This window comes from Nematolebias whitei, chromosome 16, assembly GCF_014905685.2.
Source record: "Nematolebias whitei isolate Nwh7 chromosome 16, NemWhi1, whole genome shotgun sequence".
In the NCBI taxonomy this organism is placed as follows: Eukaryota; Metazoa; Chordata; class Actinopteri; order Cyprinodontiformes; family Rivulidae; genus Nematolebias; species Nematolebias whitei.
In genome coordinates this window covers 7,870,412-7,896,001 of record NC_056513.1, presented here as the reverse complement: position 1 = coordinate 7,896,001, position 25,590 = coordinate 7,870,412, and the positions used below count along the sequence as shown (strand labels likewise).

The 25,590-nt window shown below is 43.6% G+C and overlaps 2 protein-coding genes across 2 annotated transcripts in view; one reads left to right on the top strand and one right to left on the bottom strand.

Moving 5' to 3' along the window:
- The window catches only part of slkb (STE20-like kinase b), a 28,876-nt gene extending 21,696 nt beyond the window's left edge, over window positions 1–7,180 (top strand). The window contains exons 13-18 of the mRNA XM_037689621.1: window positions 190–319; window positions 1,082–1,206; window positions 4,366–4,557; window positions 4,634–4,759; window positions 4,837–4,950; window positions 6,136–7,180. Of these exons, the coding sequence (XP_037545549.1) occupies window positions 190–319; window positions 1,082–1,206; window positions 4,366–4,557; window positions 4,634–4,759; window positions 4,837–4,950; window positions 6,136–6,282 (834 nt within the window). The 3' untranslated portion in view covers window positions 6,283–7,180. The remainder of the gene's footprint in view (window positions 1–189; window positions 320–1,081; window positions 1,207–4,365; window positions 4,558–4,633; window positions 4,760–4,836; window positions 4,951–6,135) is intronic.
- A 365-nt stretch (window positions 7,181–7,545) lies between these two features.
- The window catches only part of LOC119423056 (collagen alpha-1(XVII) chain), a 30,466-nt gene continuing 12,421 nt past the window's right edge, over window positions 7,546–25,590 (bottom strand). Inside the window, exons 13-54 of the mRNA XM_037690465.1 lie at window positions 24,837–24,992; window positions 23,253–23,327; window positions 23,125–23,169; window positions 22,918–23,040; window positions 22,558–22,842; window positions 22,433–22,483; window positions 22,326–22,352; window positions 22,213–22,239; window positions 22,079–22,141; window positions 21,891–21,995; window positions 21,752–21,814; window positions 21,616–21,651; window positions 21,276–21,329; window positions 21,126–21,197; window positions 19,607–19,669; window positions 19,452–19,523; window positions 19,321–19,347; window positions 19,203–19,238; window positions 18,572–18,607; window positions 18,375–18,491; window positions 18,221–18,283; window positions 18,024–18,074; window positions 17,894–17,944; window positions 17,700–17,762; window positions 17,548–17,607; window positions 17,409–17,435; window positions 17,280–17,330; window positions 17,165–17,209; window positions 16,995–17,033; window positions 16,410–16,511; window positions 16,196–16,327; window positions 16,024–16,110; window positions 14,437–14,562; window positions 14,286–14,351; window positions 14,028–14,156; window positions 11,943–12,083; window positions 11,373–11,537; window positions 10,655–10,795; window positions 10,431–10,574; window positions 8,571–8,624; window positions 8,364–8,417; window positions 7,546–8,145 (exon numbers count right to left, since the gene is read on the bottom strand). Of these exons, the coding sequence (XP_037546393.1) occupies window positions 8,099–8,145; window positions 8,364–8,417; window positions 8,571–8,624; window positions 10,431–10,574; window positions 10,655–10,795; window positions 11,373–11,537; window positions 11,943–12,083; window positions 14,028–14,156; window positions 14,286–14,351; window positions 14,437–14,562; window positions 16,024–16,110; window positions 16,196–16,327; window positions 16,410–16,511; window positions 16,995–17,033; window positions 17,165–17,209; window positions 17,280–17,330; window positions 17,409–17,435; window positions 17,548–17,607; window positions 17,700–17,762; window positions 17,894–17,944; window positions 18,024–18,074; window positions 18,221–18,283; window positions 18,375–18,491; window positions 18,572–18,607; window positions 19,203–19,238; window positions 19,321–19,347; window positions 19,452–19,523; window positions 19,607–19,669; window positions 21,126–21,197; window positions 21,276–21,329; window positions 21,616–21,651; window positions 21,752–21,814; window positions 21,891–21,995; window positions 22,079–22,141; window positions 22,213–22,239; window positions 22,326–22,352; window positions 22,433–22,483; window positions 22,558–22,842; window positions 22,918–23,040; window positions 23,125–23,169; window positions 23,253–23,327; window positions 24,837–24,992 (3,371 nt within the window). The 3' untranslated portion in view covers window positions 7,546–8,098. The remainder of the gene's footprint in view (window positions 8,146–8,363; window positions 8,418–8,570; window positions 8,625–10,430; window positions 10,575–10,654; window positions 10,796–11,372; window positions 11,538–11,942; window positions 12,084–14,027; window positions 14,157–14,285; window positions 14,352–14,436; window positions 14,563–16,023; window positions 16,111–16,195; window positions 16,328–16,409; window positions 16,512–16,994; window positions 17,034–17,164; window positions 17,210–17,279; window positions 17,331–17,408; window positions 17,436–17,547; window positions 17,608–17,699; window positions 17,763–17,893; window positions 17,945–18,023; window positions 18,075–18,220; window positions 18,284–18,374; window positions 18,492–18,571; window positions 18,608–19,202; window positions 19,239–19,320; window positions 19,348–19,451; window positions 19,524–19,606; window positions 19,670–21,125; window positions 21,198–21,275; window positions 21,330–21,615; window positions 21,652–21,751; window positions 21,815–21,890; window positions 21,996–22,078; window positions 22,142–22,212; window positions 22,240–22,325; window positions 22,353–22,432; window positions 22,484–22,557; window positions 22,843–22,917; window positions 23,041–23,124; window positions 23,170–23,252; window positions 23,328–24,836; window positions 24,993–25,590) is intronic.

Sequence of the window (25,590 nt, the reverse complement as noted above, 5' to 3'; positions counted from 1 at the left end):
TGTTCGGTTCTGTTCTAAAAAATAAAAACTGCAAAACACTGACCCCAACTTCACCAGGTGTTAGCCTGGTCCATCCAGACCTGGTCCTGGTCTTAGTCTGACCCACGTTCTTCAGGCCTCAGAGGTCCGGTTCTGTTCATCCCTCTGACGTTTGGTCCATAACACCTTTCTCTGCTCCGCGTCGTCCAGGAACAAGAGTTCCTGCAGAAGCAGCAGCAGGATCTGGACTCTGCTCTGAAGAAGATCATCCAGCAGCACAAGCTGGAGCTGGCCACCATCGAGAGGGACTGTCTGAACCACAAGCAGCAGCTCCTGAGAGGTACGACCCCACACGGCCTCACACACTCCACTCTGATGAACACCTCATAGGAGGTCCCGCAGCTTGGTTCTGGACTGGTCCTGTTCGGACTTCCAACATGAGTGAATGAAATGGGTCCAGTCCACCTTGGTACCGGTCAGACCTGTCTGGTGCTTTTCTGCTGGACTCTGGTAGCTGAGGGTACATCTTCAGCTGGAGTCAACCTGATTTAAGATGGCTGCCACAGCTAGCTGACATTAGCCAGTGTCCACCTCAGTGAGTGTTGCAGATCCTCGGCTGCAGTTCGGTGTGGTAGTAGCTGAGGGTGGTCCTGACGTTACTCTGAAGGTTTGACCAAAATGATCCTAACTCATTTCTGAAGGTCTCTGACGTGAAGGTGCTGCTGATGACAGATGGAACCGGTTTTGGTCATTTTTCTTCCCGTTTTGAGCAATTTCAGCACAAAGACCTGGACTCAGATCAGCTGAAACCGGCTCTGAGACCCTCTGAGTTTCTGTTCTGTTCAGCTGCAGCCCGTTTGCAGTTTGGACCGGTGACATTTAATCCAGCTCCTAATACGTCAAAAGCTGAACAAACACGACTTCACAGAACAGCGGACTAAACCCGGTCATGAGAGGTTGTTGCTGAGCTTCGGCTGCTCCTAAACAGCTTTAGTTCTGAATGAAACAAGTGAAACGGCCTAACAGCCGAAGCCCGGCTGATGTCAGCTGACTCAAATCCAGTCACTTAGAGGAGAAATGTGTTTGCTGTTTCTGCCCACAGCTCGAGAGGCCGCCATGTGGGAGCTGGAGGAGCGCCACCTGCAGGAGAAACACCAGCTGTTCAAACAGCAGCTGAAGGACCAGTACTTCATGCAGAGGCATCAGCTGCTGAAGAGACACGAGAAGGTACGACTCGTACTACACTCATGAAACACCTTCAGCTATTCTACGCTCATTTAACACCTTCGGCTGTTTTACACTCATTTAACGCCTTTGGCTGTTTTAATATGTTCAGTTCTCATGGTTTACTCTGAATTTATATTTTCTGATTCATGTTTTGCTTCTTCGGCTGTTTTACACTCAGCTGTTTTAGCCTCAGCTGTTCTACACACGTTTAACACCTTCGGCTGTTCAGCACTCATTTAACACCTTCGGCTGATCTGCATGAAGATCTGCCTCTGGCCGGATTTCCTGCTGGAGACAGCCCGCCGGTCCGCCTCAACTTAACTTTGGTTGATAGACAGGATTACGTCCAATCACATTGAAGCTTGAGTTGTCTTGACCAATTACTAACAGGAAGGCGGGTCTTAGAAAAGCAAACGCGTGTCTATGCAGCTCTGCAGTCAAATCAATGGATGGAGTTCGTCACACCGGAATAAAATGTAGTTTTATTGGAGAAACGAGTGGCGCTCTGCCTTCTCCATAACAGGAGGTGACTTCGCCTCCTACTCAAGTGTCCGGCGCCTCCTACTCTGACTGACGGTGTGTCCCCCCTTTGGAGCGAATCGAAGCGCAGTCAAATGACTGAGTTCAGTCTCTAGATGGAAGACGGCGTCTCAGCGACTCCCTTTGAATTTGTGTCAGAACTACAGATTTTAAACTGTTTTTAAATCGCGTTGATGGTCGTCAACGTAAACTTAGAGTTATGATCAATAATCCACGCCACGTCTTTTTTCTGAAAAAAGTCAAATCTCAAGCGCGTTACAGCGAGAAGCTGCAGCTCCCCCACCCCCACCGCTGAACACACAAACCCCCCCCCCCCCCCCCCCCTTCTGACGGAGGCTCGAAGTTTTATTTGTCAAACACCAAATGATCTACAGGAAAAATAAGAAAAAGACGCGGAAGTTGAATGGAGTTCAGTGCACGATAAAGTCAGCGAGAGCGGGGGTGAGTCAGTGGCTGATGAAGAGGAGGATCATTAGAAGAGGAAGAGCGGACCGAGCCCAGGTGTGACTGCACAAAGGAGGGGATCCAGAACCAAGCATCAGTTCTGAGCTCTGGAGAACAGAGGAGGATGTGGATGTTGACCCAGAAGGCAGACGGAGGAAAATACACTTTTTAAAAAATTAAAGTAAAATAAATATTTTGTCAATAAAAAAATATTAATGTAGAGATTTTAAACAAAAACCCTACAAGCATTAAAATAACAATCTTTTAAATTAGATGTATTTATTTGAGGCTGACAGCTTAAATAAGAAGGTTGATTTTCCCTCCGAGGAACATGAATAAATAAAGTTAAAGGGTTATAACCGTTTAATTCAAATAAGTAATAATGTCTGTAGTTAGAGAAAACTGATTTTTGAGCTGCATGCATTCAGCCGGGAGCTGCAAGATAAAGAATAAAGATCAATTCATTGTGAGATCAATCTTTACATCACTGCATTGTATCTCTACAAAAGTGATTCACAGCTGCTGCTGATTATGATTTCATAATTCTTTTCATGCCTGTGATGCTGATAAGCAGCATGACATCAATTATGTGACGGGGACATGTCCCCCTCACATTTAAAAAATATTTGTTTGGACTCCCCACACACGTTTACCATGAAATATTAGTTCACCCAGTGCTGTTTGCATTTCTTTGTGCACAAATCATTCCACTTGATTAATAGAAGAATAGTCAAAGCTCTAAAAATTAACTATGGGTTTTCAACGTCTCTCCACACTGCATGCAGTTTTTCCCCAGGGTACTCGTCTTGGCAGGGGACACTCATCTCTCGGAGTTTTTGTGGACAGGGTGGGGGGAGGAGGGGGAGACACTTCTGTGTGGCGTGCTATCTTAGCGCTACGTTAGTGCCGGCAGTTGTCAACTGGGGTGGGAGTGTTAGGATGCTCAAGGTGAGCAGAGCGTGCTCTATTCACACAAGGAGAGCTGTTGGTCAGGCTACTTCTTGTTGCTCTCTAAAATAGTTATTGAATCAAGTTACTTATGTAGGTAAACATAGATGATTAACCTCTTAAAATACACCAGTATACAGGAAATGGCATCTACTTTATTCAAAATTTTCTGGGGGAGGACCCGCAGACCCCCCCTCACCAGTGTGTTTGCCCCCCGCCCCTTTCAAATACTTTTGACGCCAATGCCGGTAACACATTTTCATCAGTGTTTAAACAGTCTCTGTTCACTAAAACTTTTTCACTGCACTGAACATCTTTGTGTTGATGCTCCCGCTCCTTCTCTGAAAGTTATTTAGAACGCTGGGAGTCCTAAAACCAGCTCTGTGGAACTTCTTTTTAGATTGTGATATTGAGTATTCTAAATTTGTTGCAAATTAATTGACAGAAATGTGTCTGTTCAGTGTGGTGAGTCTGCAGGGAAGTACTCTGTGGTACATATTTTACGTTGTTTAAGTTCAAATGCATTGAAACCTCATTTAAGTCATTGTTGCTCGAAGCTGAATTGTTTGTTGTTAAAAGCAGTTGTCTGCACTTTTCAGAGAGCATTTTTAATAAACGTTGGCAATATGTCATGATTTTATTCTATCAACACCACAAAAAAAAGTTTCAGGCTCAGGATTTTTTTTGTTTTTTCACTTTAAGCCCTGCCTTTGGCTGTTCTACACACATCACCTACACCTTCAGCTGATCTGCACTCATTTAACACCTTCAGCTGATCTGCACTCATTTAACACCTTCAGCTGATTTGCACTTATTTAACGCTTTCAACTGTTCTACACTCCTTTAACGCCTTCGGCTGTTTTAATTGGTTCGGTTCTCGGTGATTTACTCTGAATTTATTTTTTATGGTTCATGTTTTGCTCCTTCGGCTGGATGAAACCGTTACGTCCTTATTATCCGGTTGCCATGGTAACACCAGCAGCTGAGGAGCCCATCTGTCTGGAAGGGACATAAAAGGGACAGCACGGACATTTTAAAGTGAGGTTCTGTAGAAAGCGTATAAACGGCTGATATCTTACCTGTTGGTAGATGTTGTCTTCGAGCGACCTTCTGACAGGATCGATGAGCTAACATCTAGTCTGAGCAGGACCCAGGTGGACCGCTGCTCTCAAAGCTCCTAAACTTTAATATAAATAATATATATATATGGTTTTCTGTGGTGTGCAGGAGATGGAGCAGATGCAGCGCTACAATCAGCGCCTCGTCGAGGAGATGAAGAACAAGCAGACCCAGGAGAGAGCCAGGCTCCCCAAGATCCAAAGGAGCGAGGCCAAGACCCGCATGGCCATGTTCAAGAAGAGCCTCCGCATCACAGCGGCCGCCATCACGCCCGAGCAGGAGAGGGAGCGGGTCAAACAGGTGAGAGCCCGCTGGCGGGCGGGGCTGGTGGGCGGGGCCCGGGGGACAGCCATGACGTTTGTGTTTGTGTCGTCAGTTTGCAGCTCAGGAGGAGAAGAGGCAGAAGAACGAGCGGCTCCACCAGCACCAGAAACACGAGAACCACATGAGAGACCTGCAGCTGCAGTGTGAAGCCAACGTCCGAGAGCTCCAACAGCTGCAGGTCCGTACGCCTCCGAGCCCGAGTCCTACCGAAGACGACCGAGCAGAATTAAACGTGTCTGCGTGTGTTTGTCTCAGAACGAGAAGTGCCACCTGCTGATCGAACACGAGACCCAGAAGCTGAAGGAGCTGGATGAGGAGCACAGCGTGGAGCTGAGGGAGTGGAGGGACAAACTACGACCCAGGAAGAAGGTACGGTCAGAGTTCTGATGAGAGCCTGGTTCTGATCGGTACTGTCCCACACAGCTTCACCTGTCTGAACTTACTGAAAACTTTATTGATTTGATCAAATCCCTTATCTGGAAGTCAGGACTTTGACTTTTATTGAAGTTAGATTTTAATTGTTTTGTTTATTCATTCAAGTTTTTCTATGAAATATTTACCTGACAGGTTGTGATGTTCAGAGACTAAAAAGCTTCAGCTGCCGTCGTATTAGAAGCTGTTTTCTCAGAAAACATCAGGAGTTTCATTTCCTGTAGTCAAAATCGAGGGGTTGTTTCCTCCAAAAGGAGGTGGAGCCTAAATGTTGTTCCCCCCTTAAAAAGGTGGAGCCTAAAGATTGTTTCCCCCAAAAGGGGGTGGGGCCTAAAAGTTGTTTCCTCCAAAAGAAGGTGGAGCCTAAATGTTGTTTCTCCCTTAAGGAGGTGGAGCCTAAAGATTGTTTCCTCCATAAGGAGGCGGAACTCAAAGGTTGTTTTCTCCCAAAAGGTTTGAAGCTTCTGGGCAGAGCTTAGAGGGTTAGCTCCAGGATTTGTTGCTCCACTCTGATGGTAAACATCTTGTTTGGTCGAGACTGAAATCACTGATTTACCGTTTCCTGACAGGAACCATCGAACAAACTCACCCAGCTCTGCCTCTGACTGGCTCCTTGTGCTTAACCTCTAACCAATGGTCGATCGACAGGCGTCCTACTCCACCTGATTATTAGTTCGAGCAACAAAAACACGTCTTTGTCGTCTTATCAAACTACTTCTAAACCAAACAGGGTACCAGAAAGATTTACCGGTTTTTGACACTTTTTAACACTGGTTTACCGTGAAACGGCTTATCGGGCCGAGCCTCGTCGCAGGTGATCAGAGGAATCTAAAGCACTCTGCTTCAAAACAAAGCAAGAAAGCTGAGCTGAGTGGAACCAGTGGAGCTTAAAGACCCGTTTGTTTTGACCCAGCTGGTGGTCCACGGCACCGGAGGAGAGTCCAGGAGTCCCAGCGACACCCTTTGGTTTGAAACTTGAAATGGGCGTTTGATTGCATAATCCTGTGAAACAAACAAAAACGGAGCAGAACTCCAGTCTGTGCTGAACAGAACCTGGTGATGGGTCGGGTTTGATGACCCCAAAGCCCCGATGAGGTTTCATGTTGTTTGTTTTTCCTGCAGGCGCTGGAGGACGAGTTCGCCAGGAAGCTGCAGGAACAGGAAGTGTTCTTCAAGATGAGCGGCGAGTCAGAGTGCCTTAACCCGACCAACCAGAGCCGCATCTCCAAGTTCTACCCCATCCCCAGCGTCCACTCCACCGGGTTCTAACCGGACCCAGTTTACACAGACTGAGACGGGTTCTGCTCGTCTATTTGAAGGATTTTCACCGCAGGGACGTCCAACCTGTGTGTGGATCAAGAGTCCGGTGCCTGGAGAACCAGACGGTTCTGGTTTCTGAGTCCGAGCAGCTGCTGATCTTTGTGTTCCGCTCAACGTTTCTCCTAAAGATGGAAGTTCTTCCTGCACTCCGACTCCGTTTGAAGTCAAAATCAGTCGTTCTCATTAGTGAACACGACACTTTTACCGCTGGAGCTGAACTGAAGCACTGACGGCCGCCATCTTGTAAAGAGCTACATGTGGAAGCTGCACATCTTTGTGTGCTGTTTGGTCCAAAAACACAGAAAAAAAAAACTTTATTTTACTGAAATAAACAGAAATCCTGCCTGATGAGAAAACAGGAGACAAACGTTCTGTAACGAGCCTCCCACCGACCCGGCACGGACCAGAACCAAACACAACACGTCAACAGGAGTGCTGCTGCACGACAGAAACGAAGAAATAATTTTATTAGTTTTTATTTTGACTTGTTTTCCAAGTTAAACTTTTTTTAATCTACAAAAATAACAAACAGCATTAAGGTCAAATAAAACTTCAGAACAGTTTTAGTCATTTTACTTTTTGTTAGAACATTTTGAAAATGAACAGATGACTAGACGTGCACAGGCAGACCTCAGCTGGACCTGCAACAAGAGAGTTTAGTGATCCAGAACCAGGTGAGCACCTCAGGTCTGTCCCACCCGATTCTGGACTAGAGAAGAACTGAACGCAGCTCTTCTGGGGTTTATGAAGGATTTTCTGACGGTCACATTTTTCCCAGAGAAACGAAAAAGCTGTTTTTTAAAGTGTCCTGATGCTGCTCAATAATCCAGGTAGAAAAATCTAACGAGGTGAAGAAGAATCTGTCCAGATGACCTGACTTAACCTTGTTAGATGTTCTTTAAAGTGTTGCCTTCATTAATCATAACAATTAATGTAGAAACACCGGACTCTTCAGCTGAGTTCTGGTTTTTAAGTGTGATATTTCAAGTCTGTGTCAGGACCTGGACACGTAGCTCTCTGCAAGATGGTGGCCCTCGTCTCGTCCGTCCCGGTGTTTCTTCAGTAAATCTTCATAAAATCACAGATGTTTCGGGTTAAACTTTAAATAATCTGTTCATGAAACAAATGCAGTTCTTTTTTTTTTTTTACCTTCAGCCTTGAACACAAGTGAAGGAAAGCATTTACTGTTCTTTTTATTAAATATCTGGCTGTACACATAAACTGTTTTTTAAGTGTTTTGTTACCAGAAAAGTTTAGTTAATAGACTTAATATTTCAGATTTAAACGTGTCTGTTCAAACTAACGATGAGCTCGTAGTTTTATGCTCGTCGGACCGTCCTGGCCTCTGATTGGTTCCTGTTCGTCTCCTCTGCTTCCTGATTGGCTGCTGTCAGTTTGTCGCACCTTTGATTTGAGAAAAATTAACTATTTAAACAAAAACTTCTCAAACACCAACTTTAATTTCTGTTGATTCAAAACAAAAATCATGAAGCATCTTTTGAAGTACATGTATAGTTTGTAGGAGTTTTCATGTTTATGATTTTTGTTGGGATGCAAATAAACAAATTCTCAGAAAAAATATTTTTCTGTCATTTTTACTTAAACGGAAAACGCCCAAAAGTTTACGACGTCTTGTCAGTTCAGTCCCAGAAAATAAAACCTCTCCACTTTGAAACCACTCAGTACAAAATCAGGTAAAAAAACATCTTTAAAGTACAAAAACACGAGTTTAGAATGAAACATCTGTACAGGATGAGGTCAAAGGTCAGACGCCGGCGTTCCTCCTCCTCTTCGCCGTCAGCGAGGATTCTCCTGAAACGTCAAAGTTCAGACGAGTCTCAGTTAAACTTCTGCTGCAAACTCACTCGGAGTAATCCGAGTAATTAATCTCAAGTTAATTAATTAATGTCGAGAGTTTTGGGATGGTGGTATTTTCAGTTAAAACTTCAGAAACGAGAACGTAGCTGTGGGTTTTATCGGATTCCTCCACGGAGCAGAACATCGTGGAGCTAAACTGAACCAGAACTGACCTCTGTCACCTTTGGGTCCCGTGTGCCCCTGAGCTCCAGGAGGGCCTCGTTCCCCTGCGGTCAAAAGGGAACATGTTTTAATAAAAAAAGTTTCTGACGTTTAAGAAAACACGCGTGACAAAACGTCTTGATTCATGCTCAATAATCCAGATGAATCTAACGAGGTTGAGTCGGGTCCTGACAGGACTGAGATTGTAGAAAAATGACCTTTTGCTCCTTTCGGTCCTGGTCTCCCAGGCGGTCCCACGACAGCTCCATGTTCTGTGGAACAAAAATGTTCAACACAAACAACTTTATGTACACAACAAATTCAGTTTATTTATAAAGCACCAAGTCGCAACAGAAGTCGTTTCACTGAACAGAAACATTCATATCTAAAAATAATAATTTAACATTATTTATGTGAGGAGCAGCTTTGAGTTGAACTCCATCACAGAACTCTCATCAGTGTATGAATGTGATAAAGCTCTGATTAGTCTCTTTGGAATGATTTGTTCAATTAGCTTTGTAGAGATGTAGTAGTGTGCTGTATGAATGGGTAAAGATAAGGACAGATTGTTGTTTTGATTAGATAGAAAGGTGCAATATAAGTACAGTCCATTTACCATTTACCATCTAGACGTGACAAATGCATGGACCAGTTTTTCTGCATCATTTTAGATAAGATGTTTCTAATTTTAGTGATATTACTCAGGTGGAAGAAGACGGTTCTAGTAATGTTTTTAATGTGGTGGATAAAAGACATGTCCTGATCAACAATAACACCAAGATTTTTAACATTAGAGCTAGAGGACAGATTAATGTAATCCAAGGAGGGAGAAAGGCTGAAAAATTCATTCCTAAGGTGCTCAGGTACAAAAAACAAAACCTCAGTCTTGCCTGTGTTCAAAAGCAGAAAATTTAGGGTCATCCAGGTTTTTATGTCTTTAAGACATGCTTGTAGTCTAAATAACTGATTGGATTCATTGGGTTTCATTGACAAATATAATTGTGTATCATCAGCATAACAATGTAAATTTATTCCATGCTGTTTAATAGCATTACCTAATGGGAGCATATACGAGGTAAAAAGTATTGGTCCAAGCACTGAACCTTGAGGAACTCAAGGACTAACTTTGGTGTATGATGAAAAGTAAATGTTTACATTTACAAATGGAAATCTATCAGATAGATATGATTTAAACCAATTTAGAGCCGTTCCTGTAATTCCAATGTCATATTCAAGTCTCTGTAATGGAATATTATGATCAGCTGAATCAAATGCAGCACTGAGGTTTAACAGGACCAGTGGAGACACCTGTCCATTGTCAGAGACCATGAGAATATAATTAGTGACGTCTACCAGTGCTGTTTCTGTGCTAAGATGAGCTCTAAACCCTGAGTCAGATTATTTCTTTGTAGCTGATCACACAATTGACCTGCAACTATTTTCTCTAGAATGTTTTAGATGAAAGTTAGATTAGATATAGGTCTATAGTTGGATAAGATTCGAGTCAAAGTTATGTTTCTTAAGAACAGGTTTAATTACAGCAACCTTAAAACGCTGTAACTATTTGCATATAGCTGTAGCTAAAACCAACACTTTGATCTTTGAAGCTTTAAGCTAGTGCCCTGCTATTTTTAGCTCATTTTTTTCCTTTTCACTATTATTATTATTTTTTTTACTTTAACTACTGTTTTCCAACTCATTTAGTGAATGTTTTGTTACTTTTACCGGGAGCTATAATCTAGCATTTTAACATTTTAAGCTTTTAGCTAGTGTTTTGCTACTTTTAGTTAGTGATTTTTATTACTTTAAACTAGTGTTTTCCAATATTAACCTTTTTGCTAGTGTTTTGCTACTTTTAGCTAGTGTTTGTTGTTTTTTTTTACTTTAAACTACTGTTTTACAACGTTAAACTTTTAGCTAGTGTTTTTCAACTTTTAGCAACAGGCTAATGTTTTGCTAGCTTCTTCTTTCAGCTGGTGTTTTGCTACATTTAGCTTTCGGCTCAGTCTCAGTGAAGTCCTTCAGAACTCGGCGCTCATGCTGCGTTTTTGTTTGTCCTGTGTGGAGGGAAACTTTACTTTTGATGTAGTCCATCAGGTCAACGACATCTGTGCGGGAACCAAACAGTCGGCTCTCTCCTGGAGGACCTGCAGGTCCAGGTGGCCCTGGGGGTCCTTGAACCAAATGCTGGTTCTGGTTCTGTTCGACGTCGTGTTTGAGAGCTGCAACAAAAACAGATAAACTGTCGAGCATAATTTCTCTCTGATGTTTTACTCGAGGATTTGTCGGTGCCGTTTCTCACTTTGGATCAATTCCAACAGATCTGTGGTGTTCTCACGAGAACTGGTCAATCCTGAGGGAACTCTGGGCCCTGGTGGTCCTGGAGGTCCTTGGAAGATCTGGCTGTTGTAGTCCTTGACAATGTCCTCCAGAAGACCGTGAGCTGCAGATCAGAGGATACATTTAGCCTCAGGTTGGTTAATCTGAAGTTTATGACTTTATCTGGATTAAAGAGTGAATTTATTCTAAATTATTTAAGTATTTTATTAAAACTTCTTTTTTCCGTTACGTAACAAACACAAGGATGTGGGAAGTACGGGTGCAGGAGGTGCTGAAGCACCCCCTGGTGGACCGCAGAGGGTTTAAATGTTTACGACTAAATAAAAACGTCAAAATGATTTGATATTTTGTCATAACGAGGGGTTAATGTGGATGGTTAAAACAAAACAAGCTTGTGTCATGTGACCTGTTGGTGCTCGGACTCTGTGCTGGCAGGACCCTCAGCTACTACCACGCCTAGTTTTAGCTCAGTATCTGTAAAATTGACGGCGTTGGAGCCATTTGTGTTTTAGCGTTTATTATCTGCGAACTGAATCGAACCAGGTGTAGATGAACGTTCAGCGATTGCTTCCTGAGAATTTTAATAAAATTTGTCCAGAGGTTCATGAAATATTTTACTAACAGTGAGCGATAAAAATAAAAAAAAGCATTATGTAAGATTAACTTGAATTATCACCCACCTTTGATGTAATCAGTGACTTTTCCAGCCATGATGGAGTAGTCGGAGGCGTCAGGGCTCCACTTCCTGCCACCAGGAATACCTGGCTCTCCCTTGTGTCCTGGGGGTCCTGGAGGGCCTGGTAGACCCGGAAGTCCGAACATGGCTCTGCTCAGATCATCATCAGCTGCAATAAATAAATAAATTATAAAATTAAAATAAAACTGGTTGGAGCTTTCAGTCCACCTGGAAAGTTTTAAACCAGGGGTGTCCAATCCTGGTCCTAATGGGCCACATGGGGTGTCCAATCCTGGTCCTTATGGGCCACCTGGGGTGTCCAATCCTGGTCCTTATGGGTCCACCATCCTGCAGGTTTTGTTGTTTCCTGCTCCAACACACCTGATGCTTGATGCCTCAGTTTTGTCCTCAGGTTCTAAACATGGAGGACATGGACCCTCAAGAACCAAGACTGGACGCCCCTGGTTCAAACCAACGTGCAGCAGAACGTCTTGAGGAACGTTCCACACCATCAGGTCTTCATCACCTCAGAGCCTGAAGAGCTGCAGGACTAAATTTAAAAACTGAAACTCACCCCGGACGTATTCCTGCCGTTCGGCCCTCAGCTTCTCTCCGGTGGCGTGGTCCGTAAATGAGACCATTTGTCCAAAGGGACCAGGGGGGCCCTCTGGTCCAGGGGGCCCTGGGGGTCCTGGAGGACCTTTAAAGGAAACACCTACAGGGAAGCAGCAGAAAAGAAGAATAAAGCTCCCACAGGAAACAAAGACTGAACAGGTACGGCTTGTTAAGTTCCAGTTATGGTCGCACCAGTGGTTAGACGTTCTCATCGTCAGAGTTTGAGTCCTGATGAAGGAACAAGAGGGACAATGTCCTGCAGAGATGTTCTGCTGCTGTCTCTGTGAGATGGGACACAACCTTGGGGAGAGCTTCTGCTGAGGTCTGACACAGGTTGGTGAAGGAAGGGGAGGGAGTCTCTCGTGTTGGGCCGGGGATGCATCTAATACGATCTCAAGACCTTTTCCCACAGCTCCTCTTCAGCACGACCCGACTCAGTTCGGTACGCTTACGAGCCGTTTTCCACTGTCACTTTTCGTGGAACCGACAACCTTTTTGGTCCCTTCTTCTCAGTGGTACCAAGCGAGCCGAGCCGGCACCAAAACCTACTTATTAAAATCCCACCATTGCTCCCAAACGAAGCCCATTTCATTCATAATATTGAGAATGAAGCCAGTAGTTCACAGCTTATTTGTGTGAAATTACTGAAAACAATAAAACAACAACGATCTGCACACCAAGGAAGGTGAGTTAGTTTAGGCCAAAGTTGTTTTGACTCATGTTGGGGAAGTTCCAATTACGCACATGGAAGATGGACCAGAACAGGTCAAATCCATCAGGTGTCCCAGTTTAGGGAAAAAGAAGAGGAGAAGTGATCAGAAGAAAAGTTTATGCAGCTGTGTCATCTCTTATAGGCTTATAATAATAATAATGTTATGTATCGTCATCACTGTATGTTTCCATACAATTGCTGCATTTAACCCCTCCACCACCAGGTGGTGCAGTGGGCAGCTATTGAGGGCACCCAGGGAGCATTTGGGGGTGGGGTGTGCTGCTCAGAGACACCACCAGATGTGCAGTGACTGGGGATCGAACCTCAACTCGGCCTCCGTTAATAACGTAAGACGCTAACTGTCGTTTACGTTTAGCTGCTTAGGACATGTTTGATTTTCTGCAGAAAATATTAAGTTTTAAAGATTGGAACTCTTATAAAGCTCGACTACTACATGGGAAAGTAATATTAGGTTAGTGTAATTACTAAAAACAACGATCCTGTCATGTAGCTTGGACTGTGTTAAACAGCCATTAACAGGAAGACGTTGATTTGTCTTCTATTCTGAATACTTCACAAGTTGGACATTTATTTATGTTAGCTTCTGTCTTAGCTGTTAGCTGTTAGCTGTTAGCTACGTCATTATCAACCATTCACCTGCTGAGCACATTTCATATTATTGATGACTTTGCATCAAGGAAGGTAAGAAGAGTCCTTCTTTATGTGGCAGTTGTGCAGTTTAATCTGTTTCTTGTTTAAAGAGTAATAATCACTTGTTTAAAAAGAAGGGTACGACTTGACATGACAGTTGTGTAATTTAATTTGTGTTTCTTGAAGAGTAATAGTGTAAATATTCAGAAAAGTTCCTTGACGGTTGTGCAGATAATTTTGTGTCTCGATCAAAGTTCAGTTGTACAGATGTTCTTAAATGTTCTTCTGTTGGTGCAGTTTGGAAATGACTTGTTTTAACTGTGTTTATTTTATACAGTATTTATTTTTTTGTATTTGTACTGTGCACCTTTAAATTCATGGTATACAGTATTTTTGTGTTTTACTCTGTGTTTATAGTTTTATTCTAGTTTCTTCAATTTCAAGTTTTGGAATAAAATATTCAAAGAACTGTGGGTGTCTGTGATGGTCCATGATGATCTGAATGATGTCATAGCAGAGTATGACGGTGGTGTGGGAGGGAGTTGGGTGATGAGGCTCAGGGGAGGGGGGCACCATAGGGGTTGTTCTCCCAGGGCACCAAACAGGCTAGGACCGCCCCTGACTTAGAATCTGCTGCTGAAGGAGGGTCTGGATTCACCTGACTTGTCTCATCATACTCACTTTGCAGGTAGTCTCGAATATCTGAGCTGACGTAGCTCCCAAATCCCGGTGGTCCAGGTGGACCTTGTGGTCCAGGAATACCGGGTGCACCAGGGGGTCCCGGAGGGCCGACAAGAGACTGAAATCCAGCTAGATGAAGAACAGTGAAAACCATCTGTCATCCAGGGAACAGGAAGTGGTTTAAAGTGGATCGGTACAACTCGGGGGTCCAACAGACCTGGGTCTGAGTGGGTTTGGGTTGTTTGATGTGTTTCTTACTTGCTAACAAGTTTCCAGGAGGCCCAGGCGGTCCAGGAGGTCCAGGAGAACCCAACACTCCCCTCTCTGGTGACAGATATGAACCCAATCAGACAGAACTGAAGACCTTTTGGGTGCAGATGTCACAAATACACCCAGCAGTAAAACTCACCGCTCATGAGGCTGAAGACGCGTTCGGCGAGATCCTGGGTGTTAAAGGGGTAGCCACCAAAACCTGGACCTCCAGGAGGTCCTGGTGGACCAGGAGGACCTGCAATGTAGGCCCTCACATCTTCTCCTGGACACAGAGACGGTCGAGAGGTTAGAAACTGCTGCAGACACAGGCTGGGGTGTCACGAACCAGAGGTCGAACAAAATCCATCTCACCCGAGTCGAAACTTTAGTATTGGTTATTGATCAACATTTATTGTGTGAACGTTTATGAATCACTCTGTCATCCGTTTTTCTTCCAGACGTTTTACAGCACGTTTCTCATCCTGCAGTTTTCAAGTTATTTCAACAAATCATAATCAAAAGGTTCAGCTCTTTCAGGACAATCCTACTATGACCGTTGGTATTGGTGCAACTTTAGCTTTTTGAAATATTTAGCCTTTTCTGCCATTTTTTTTTTCTCTTAGAAAATGAATCGAGCTCATTTTACATCCTTCAAATCTTCAGATCTGTTTTCAACCTTTTATTGATCCTTTCATGTTTTGTTCTGGTTCAGCTTTTTTCAGCTCCCTTGTGCAAATTTAAAAAAATTTCAGCTACTTTCAGCTACTTTCAGCTGTTTTTTGCTCCTTTCAGATTATTTCTGCTAACTAAAACATTTTTGTGCTTCTTCTAACTTCTTTCTGCTAATTTCAGCCTGTTATACTTCTTTCAACTTATTCATGCAAGTTTAAGCTTTTTCAGCTACTATTTAATGTTTTATGCTAATTTTAGCTTTTTCAGCTAATTCCACATTTTTTTGTGTTCATTTTAACATTTTCAGCCTAATTCAGCAAAAATCTACTCTTTCCAATTCCTTCTGATAATTTAAGCTTCATTCTGCTTTTTTAGCTACTTTTCAGCATTTCTTTGCTAATTTCAGCTTTTTTCAGATAATTTCTACTTTTTGTGTTCGTTTCTGCTACTTTTTGCCTAATTGGGCAAACATGTTCTTTCTGCTTTCTTCTGTTGATTTAAGCTTGTTCTACCTTTTTAGATTTTTTTTAGCTAATTTCAGCTGTTTTCAGATAAATTCAAGTTTTTTGTGGTAATTTTCGCTATTTTCAGCCTAAATAACTTATTTCTATTAATTTCAGCTTGTTATGCTCCTTTCAGCTTTTTCTGCTATTTTAGCTACTATTTTGCTGTTTTATGCAAATGTTAGCTTTGTCTGATAATTCCACATTTTTAGCTCATTTCAGCTCTTTCCACTTCCTTCTCATAGGTTAAGCTTCTCTCTGCCTTTTCAGATACATTTTAGATGTTTTCTTGTGCTAATTTTAGCTTGTTTTAGCTGATTTCCTCATTTTTGTGCTAATTTTTACTTATTAAAACCTAATTCAGCAAATATGCGTTCTTCCTGTTTTCTTCTGTTAATTTAGGCTTGTTCTTTCATTTCAGCATGTTTTTTTTAGCTAATTTCAGCTGTTTTTCTGCAATAAGCATTCACACTGCATTTTTGCAGGAAATGTAATTTCTCTAGTTGTTTCTGAATATGAAGCCTTTAGTATAAAAACTGAAGATTTGTCTTCCTTCAAATGAGACTCACGCTGCAAGAGACTGATGATGTCGTTAACAGAGGCAGATCCAGGTGGACCAGGTGGACCAGGAGGACCAGGGGCTCCTGGACCTGAACCTAAAAGAACAAAAAGTTGCAGTTTTCAAACAAACAGATCTCCTGTGTAACAGAAGCTAAAACAAAACAATAGAACGGGTCCAACTCTGAATGTAGGCGATGACTCGGCTGGCAACATCATCCACAAGCCCGTCTTCAGAAGGACCGGAGGAGCCTGGTTCCCCTGGAGGTCCTGGAGGCCCAGGAGGTCCAGCCAGGTACTGTCTGATGCCGTCACCTGAGATTCAAAACAGATCGCCAGTTTTAGTTTTTTGTTTAATCTTTGTTTCAGAATTAATAAACTCTGAAGGAAGACCCACTCTGAAGGTAGTCTGCTATGTACTGGCCCACATTGACCGGTTCAGTTCCAGGTGGTCCAGGTGGACCAGGAGGGCCTGGTGGGCCAGGTGTATATGAGCTACCTGAAACATAAATGGTCTTATAGAAACTGTCCTTCATGGAAGAGTTGAGAAATTATTCAAACAAGCAGCAAAAACACAGACTGGGTGGAAAAGTGCTTCAAGCTGCAGTTCCTGAAACAACCACGAGGTGTCGCCACACCAAAGATCTCAAAGATGCTGTTATTTAGATTTAGTGTTTTTTAATTATCCCCATTTTGTTGTATTCTAAAACAGAAAGGTCTCTGAATATCACTAACACCAAACGTCTCTGGGTTTAAATATAATTTTCTTGTAGGAATACGGACGGTCCTTCTCGGCTCCGTGAAGACGAAGGTGAAGAAGACTTCTCATTTGATTGTTTCCGTCTTCGCACATCCAGATGTTTTAGAGTTTCTGAGCAGCTCGACATGTAAACGCAAGTTTCTCTTCAAGTCAAATTTAATTTCTCGCAGCGTTCTGCAACAACCTCGTTAATATGAATGACATCCAAAAATGTTGTTTTACCAGGATCAGATTCCAGGACTCCAGGATCGCCTGGATCACCTGGAAGACAAACATGACAAAAGTATGAAACAAACTTATTTTTCCTGGATTTTTAAAACTCACAATGTAAAATATCCAATGTGTTTTAAAATCAGGGTTTGAAACAAAACATCATGTTGGGGAAGAATTACCTTTAGGTCCTTGTGGGCCTTCTGGACCTGGAGGTCCTGGAAAACCTGATGATGAAAACCATTGATCAAAAATCAAAACCTAAATATATTTTATTATTCTAGACTGTTTTCTTACCGACACCTGGTTCTCCTGGACTTCCTGGAAGACCAGGTTGTCCTGCGTCACCTGAAAATTCAAACTCGTTACATAAAGTTACAGGACGTAAAACGCTGACGTTTTTATTTTATGAACACATTTTCTCACCTTGGAAGCCTTGTGGACCTTCATCACCTAAAAAATAATTAAAATCTTTGAGAACCACGAACTACTGAATCCAGTTAACCGCTATGCGTGCTACTAATGTAGGTTTAGTAAATTCTGCAACACAAACTATTGAACCTACCTGGTGGACCCTGTGGGCCTGGAGGTCCTGGAGGTCCTGGTGGTCCAGCAAAGAAGGTCTCTGATAGAAAACATGAATCAAAAGTTCAACAACAGAAGAAGTTAAACATGATGTGCGACCTGTTAATAAAATAATGTTAAGCTGAAATTAACCTGATGTGGGCACAAAGCTGCCAGGTTCTCCTTTCTTTCCTGGAGGTCCAGGATCACCAACACCTGCACGGGAACAATATTTAAAAAATAATTGATAAAAGACAAAAAAATAAATCCTGCCTGTGCCTCAGTCACTCTATATGCTGACGATACGTTCATTTATATCAGTCTTTGAAGCAGGATTATTTGGTTACCTGGCTCTCCAGGAGGTCCTCGGCGGCCTGGAGGACCTTGTTTACCCTCACCTAAATAACAACAACAACATTAGTTCACTTTAAGGCCCTGTGGTTAAAAAACGTCCCTTTGATTTCTCTATATACATACCAGGAGGACCCTGAGGACCAGGCTGTCCTGGAGGACCTGGAGGTCCAGCACCTGAAACAAGTTTCATTATTTATGAAACAAATTGAATTTATCATAAAATTATATGAATGATGCTGCAGATAGATGTCAACAAACATTCGGTTTTAAGAGCTAACTGGTACCGGTTCTGCTGAGAGTTTCTGAACAGATGTTGTTACCTGGGTCTCCACGTTGGCCTTGCTCCCCTTTGTCTCCTTTATCTCCAGACTCTCCTTTTGGACCTAAATATTTAAACCCAAAAATGAGTTCAGTCGAAAAAAAATTGTTTTTGTTGTTTTTAATTTCAGGTACTCAACATGGATCAAGACTTACCTGGCTGTCCAGGAACACCAGAAGGACCGATGGGACCAGATAAACCAGGAAGTCCTGCAGGACCTGGAGGCCCGGCAGGTCCTGGAGGTCCAGGGATGGCCACGGTGTCAGAACTAACTATGAACAGGAGGAGAAGGTACAATTTACACAAGTCCCAGTGGTTCTGAAGATCAAGCTAGAACCAGAAGTGTTCTTACTTGGACCAATGACTTTACCGGGAGATCCTGGTTCACCTGGAAAATGAACATTTGACAAAATAAATTTAAAAACATCAAAGTTCATGCTCAATAATCCAGGTTAAAAAAAAATCCAACCAAGTTCAGTCAGGTCATCTGGACGGTTTCTTTTTTGTTGAGACGGTTCGTCCTTCATCCAAAGGACTTCATCAGTCCGAGGAGCCACAACAAACTCAGTCCCACAAGCAGCACACTCCCATAGTGGACCAACCAGTTTGCTGGTGTTAAGATGGTTTCTGGAGCCTGCCCTCTCCCCCGTCGACTCGTTGCATTTTCTACCTGGATTACTGAGCATGAACTTTGATGTTTTGAACCACTTTGACTGTGGCTGCCTCAGAGGAGTTGACAGGGGAGAGGGTGGTCTCTAGAAACCGTATCACCAGCAAACTGGTTGGTCCACTACGTGAGTGTGCTGCTTGTGGGACTGAGTTTGTTTGTGGCTCCTTGGACTGATGAAGTCCTTAGGATGAAGGACGAAGCGCCTCAACAAAAAATAAACCGTCCAGTTGACCGGACTGAACTTTGTTGGATTATTTTAAAAACATTTACAGAAACTACATTTGCAGTTTGAGTTCACTGGAGAACAAAATACCTTTGCTGCCGGGATGTCCTGGATTTCCTGCAACACCTGAACCAGTTCAACAAAAACACGTTGAAAATCAAACTCTGAACTTTAGGAAGAAAAATATAATTTTGTGATCTTTTCACACCTGGAGGTCCTTGCAGCCCTTGAGAACCTGGAGAATAGTTTGATTGGAAAATTAGGAATTTATGTTTTATTTCAGTGAAGTAGGTTTAAAACATAAAATGATTCTGATAGAACTGGAGACAGGGTATGTACCTGGAGGACCCACATCTCCAGGAAGTCCTGGTGGTCCTCTCACACCAGGGGGTCCAGAAGAACCTGCTTCACCTTCAGTTCACACACACAGATTATCAAGTGGCTCAAATGTTCTGCAGAACTTTCCCAGTAAATCTTTCCATGTCTTTACTCACCTGCGCTTCCTTTAGATCCATTTGGTCCTGATGGACCTTGTGGTCCAGGTGTTCCAGGTTCACCTTGGGAACAATACAATATACATTTAGTACCCATTCTATGAAAGATGGCAATTGCTTATGTGTGTCTTTCTGTTAGCAAAATATCTCATAAGCTCATGGACAAATGTTGTTAAAACTACTGAATGTTAGCAAGAACTGGGTTCAGTTCCTCTAGATCAGTTCCCTTGGTGGGGCGCGCGGGGGGGGTAAGATGGGACAAAGTCACCTCTATGTTGCCCGCCTGCTAGCTTAGCACTACGTTGCTGCTGGTTTTTATTGACGATGGGAGGGGGTGTCATCTGGTTTTAGTGTGTTTAGTGCGACGTTGCTGCCGGTAATTGTCAACGGGGGGAGGAACAGTATGCCAGTAGCATTTTTGCTAGCATGTTTGTATTGCACATGCTGCTATTGTTCAGTGTATTATTGTTTTGTACTACTAGTGCTTAGTGTATTCTTAGTTAAGCGAAACGTTCTTAGTTCATATCTTAGATCTTATTTTTGTTTTTCTTTTACAATTTATACTTTTTTTGGAAGTAACTGGGACCTTGTGTACGTTGTGTACATGTGTTCGTTCCACCACATGTACCACATGCGATGCGAATGACGATAAAGAAACCTTGAGCTTGTATTGCACCCTGCACTACATCAATACCTACAGTTGTTGACGGGGGGAGGGGGCAGTAGGTGGAGCGCTTGGTTATGTTGACGGGATGGGGCGTCCCACTTGTATAATGGTAGAGGAAACACTGGGGTTCCATAAGTTGAGGATCCCTCTATAAGAGGTGAAGGTATCTGACAAGAATCTGATCTTGAGACATTTTCAAAACTGGAAAACAACAAACTGAACATTTAGCTAACACATGGGCTCCTCCTTGGATGGCCACCTTATCGTGGTGGAGAAGTTTGTGCGCCTGAATGATCCTAGGAGCTATGCTGTCGGCTGGTAGGGTCTCCCAAGGCAGATTGGTCCTAGGTGACAGGCCAGACAAAGAGCGATTCAGAAGATTTTTATGGACAAAACAAAACAAGGAACTCAGTGTCCCTTGCCCGGATGTGGGTTACTGGGGGCCCACCCTGGAGCCAGGCCTGGGGGATGGGCTCGTCGGCCAGTGCCTGGTGACCAGGTCTCTGCCCATGGGGCCCGGTCGGGCTCAGCCTCAAGGAGCAGCATGGGTTTGCCTTCCTGTGGACCCACCACCTGCAGGAAGGGCCATAAAAGTTGGGTGCATGATGCTATGGGCAGTGGCCGAAGGCGGGGTCCTTGGTGCTCTGTGGAAAGAGATGTTTGAGCCTCCCTGCTCAAGATACTGCCCCCGCGACCCGAATTCGGAATAAGCGGAAGAAAATGGATGGATGGATGGATGGATGGATGGATGGATGGATGGATGGATGGATGGATGGATGGATGGATGGATGGATGGATGGATGGATGGATGGATGGATGGATGAGTTTTAGGGGTCTAAGTGTGAGATGTACCTGCTGGTCCACGTGGTCCTCTTTCTCCTTGATCTCCTTTAGTTCCTGGTACCCCTGGAGTTCCTCGGTCTCCTGCATTAAAGACCATCAGAGGAACTTTATAGGGTTGTAATTTGATTTAAAGGTTCACTTGAAAAAGAGTTACAGTACCTTTTGGTCCGGATGGTCCAGCTTCACCTTGGAAACCTTTTGGACCAGGAGCGCCTGGACACAGCAATTCAACAGAAAAATTATGTGTCAGTCAACCAACCAACCAATCAACCAACCAACCAATCAACCAACAAATCAACCAACCAATTATCAACCAATCAACCAACCAATCAACCAATTAACAACCAACCAACCAACCATTGAACAACCTATCAACCAACCCACTAACCAATCAACCAACCAACCAGCCAAACAGTCAACCCACCAACTAACCAACCAACCAATCAACCAACCCACCAATCAATTCATAAACTAAAACCTGTACAGTCTGAGTCTTTACCTGAGTTTCCTGGAGCTCCGTGCTCTCCTGCAGCACCTAAAACAAACGCACAAGTTTTCATTGAAACCAACAAATCTCAGGTTTGACCCACATAGTTTGATCTGGTCTAGGTTTGAGTTGAGATTCTGAACCTGACCTTTCAGACCCACTGCTCCAGGAGTACCGGCAGGACCAGGACGTCCTGTCTCACCCTGAGATCCTGTAAAACCATAAAATCAATGCATTTTTCAAGTTTCTTTTTCAAGCTCTCAGGGCCAAATGTGTAAATATTCAACCTTTTTCTCCTTTCTCTCCCAAACCAGGAAGTCCAGTATCTCCACGAGGACCCATTGGTCCCTCCCGGCCCCTTTGACCTGGTAGTCCTTCTGGACCTGGTTCACCTGAGCAGAAAACAGGAGAAAGTCATCTCTTTTTTCTTCTTCCTGGTTTATCTAGTCAATAAAATGATTTAACTTCTTATTACCTGGATTCCCCTTTGGTCCCCTCGGCCCATCCAGTCCAGAGTGTCCAATCTGCCCAGGAGGACCTTCAGAGAAAAGACGTTTAAGACAAGACACCCTTCTGGAAAGGGAAATAACTATTTGCTCCGTGTCTCACCTGGCAGTCCAGGGAAGCCATTATCACCTGAAAAAAGACAATTTTAGCAGCTGGTTCTAATTTGAAGTGAAATACTTAAAACCTGGTTCTGGTTCTAGACAGCGTCCCCTCACCTTTTTGTCCTAGAGATCCTGGGTCACCTTCATAAAGACAGTTAGGGTTATGATGATTTGAGTAAAACATAAAACTCTGAGTGAACCGATGGAGAGTGAACTGGTACCTTTTGGTCCTGGTAGTCCTCTCTCTCCTTTCAGAGAATAAACCAGAGTTTCTGCAACAACAAATTCTCTTTAAAGCTCAGAACCCTTTGGTTCTGGATGAAACCATCTGATCAGTGCACCGTACCTCTGACAGAACCGGACTGGAGTTCAGCCCTGACCAGCTGCTGAACCTTTCTCTGGAGGACGGCGCTGTCCTGATCCGGCCCGCTCCCTGCACCTCCCAGGTTGATGGTGTTATCAGAGCGAGTGACGGTGGAGCCGGAGGAGCTCCTGTCCACGAACTCCGAGTCCAACGGGTCGATGATGTTGATGCCGGAGGAGGCCGACAGGCGGCTGGACCTGGCGTTTGTGGTCCCGGTGACGGCCTCCAGGGCCTCGACCCGGTTCTTCAGGCGCTTCAGCTCCTCACCTGCAGAAGGAAGACGGATCGTCAGCTTCCTGAAGACGATCGACGCGTTTCAGGAATAAAAATCAGCCGTCCGACCCAAAACGATGAGTCCGAAGAGGAGGCCGAAGAGGAGCAGCAGGGTGAGCAGGAGCGCCAGGAGCCACTTCCACCAGCTGCAGCAGGAGCAGAACCCCAAACCCGACTCGTCCTTACGGATCTCTGAGGAGCGTTCAGGAGCTTCTTTTAAACACTGAGCTGACGAGTTCATCTGAGTAGACTCAAAACCTAAACAGGCGGTCTCACCTGCGTACGTGGCTTTGTCTTTAGTCCCAACTTTCAGGCTCGAAGCTGTCCAACAAAAAATAAATTAATCAGATTTTCACACGACAGAACTCTGAAAGATGAGAGGAATGGTTGAAAAGGCAGATTACATTTTACATCGGTTCCTTCCTCCGATGATAAAAGTTTCTGTTTTTCTCTCTTCAGCGAGTCCTCGGAGTAAGGTCCTGAAAGACACCATCAAACGTCAACAGCAGCTCGTCTTTCAGCCTTCTAACCTGAAAACGGCGCGAGGACACACTGACCGATGATGGTTGACACCGTTCTGCATTTGACCTTTTTATACTTTGTTTGTTTTATTTCTGTTTTCTGGTTTGTTTCAGGTGTTTTTTATGTTGCTCATTTAATCCACCCAATTTTTTGTACGGTAGTTCTTCGGGGTCGAGGGAAGTCTTTGCCTCAGTGAAGGAGTTCAGGTGTCTGGGTGGGAGATCCACAGATCAGGGCCTCCTCAGTAATGAGGGTGTTGCTTCAGTCGGTCGTGGTGAAGAAGGAGCTGAGCAGAAAGGCAAAGCTCTAGATTTACTGGTCTGTCTACGTTATAACCTTCACCTGTGCTCATGAGGTTTGGATCAGGACTGAAAGAACCAGATGCTGGATCCAAGCAGCCTTCATAAGGTGGTTGGGCTCAGCCTTAGAGATGGGGTGAGGAGCTCCGTCATCCGGGGGGAGTTCTGCATCGAAAAGTGGTTCGTCTGATTAGGATGCCTCCTGGACGTCTCCCATTTGGAAGTTTTCCAAGGAGGAGAGACCCTGGGGGAGACCCAGAACTCTCTGGAGGGATTATGTCTCATTTCTAGTCTATGAACACCTTGGGGTCTCTAAGAGGAGCTGGAGAGTGCCTCTGGAGAGAGGGAGGTCTGGGGTTCTTTCTTGGACCTGGTGCCTTCACGACCGGACCATGGATATGCAGTGGAAATAGGTGATGAAGTTCTTGGTCAGTAACGGTGCTTTGACATGGTTTTAAAAATATTCACCAATAATTTACACTTTTCTGTCACAAGTTTAGGTTCACTACTCAGTCACAGCTTCAGACAAACAGAAAATATCTCAAAATGCGTCTCAGAGAGGAATAGTGAACTCTTTTTGACAAAAATATGTGCAAAAACTTCTAAAAATGTCCCCACAGACAACAATGGAATCTAGTTGAAATGAGTGGTAAGACCATCGAGATGTTTTAAAACTAAAGAGAAGACCAGAACCTGGAAACTGAAGCCACCATGAACAAGCACCCTCTAGTGGATGGCTCCAGTACTGTTTGTAAGCCTCGCCCCTTTCATATAAAAAGAATGGGACATTTTTCCTGAGTAAATTTTTTAAGAGTTTAATTTTGTTGATTCATGTATCTCTTACACTGCTGCTCTGTCTAAAGATTAATTTGTTAAATACTGAGGCATAAAAAAACATGTCATTACACTGTGATTGACAGTCTGTGAGCAAGCTGAGAGGATGGGTGGGCGGGGCTATCAAGGGTACCGCCCCATTTTCTGAGTGGGCAGACTCTGGTTCCAAAAATTGACATTTTGGTGTCAATTTTGAACAAAAGCAGCGACAGAGACATTGTGACGAGAACTTTCACAATTTTCTGAAAATGAAACATAAATTCTTCCTGGACCTTGTCATCTTCAGCATTTGGACCGTTGCTGAACAGAACCTGTCACAGTGTTTATCGATACCTGAGGAAGGTGCAGCAGACACAAACTGTTTCCCGGAGTCTTTAGCCATGGCGAGCCGCTCCGTCTCCTTCTTGATCGGAGCGTTTTCCTTCTCTATCAAAACAAAGTTGAAGTCTTTTCCTGAGGCCTCGTAGTTTGCGGGGCTGCTGGGTCTCACTGCGGCAAATGAGATAAATTTAAAAACCAAAATATGTCGTCATTACAGAAACAGGTATGACACATATCATTAGACAGCGCCTAATTTTTTTACATTATCTGTCCAGACTTAAAAAAAATGTGCTGAACTGGTCTGGATCAACAGTTCTCCAGGATTTCTGAGGATCTTTCAGTTTTCTTGGGAGGATCTCCGACTAGTAAGAACAACAGACTTTTTTGATGAACATTTACTCCGGCTATAAAAACAAGACTGTAAAAATACTGTAGGCTGTTCAGCTTTTATTTTTTTTTCTCTAACATTAATGACACGCTAATATCACAATTTTATTTAGGCTGCAAAGCACACTGGGTAAATGACAGACTGGTTGCTCCGTTGTGAGCCCGCATCCAGCTTGAAGGTTAATTTTGGACATTTTCTAACGTTCAGCCCTTTAATTTGAACCGGAGCGTTTTACAGAGAGAATGGAGAAATGATCCAGATTTCACGTTAGCTCCAGAGTTAATAGGCCTATATATAACGTTAGCTCTGGAGCTAACATTATATATAGGCCTATTAGCCCTGGAGCTAATAGTGTTAGCTCCAGAGCTAATAGGCTAA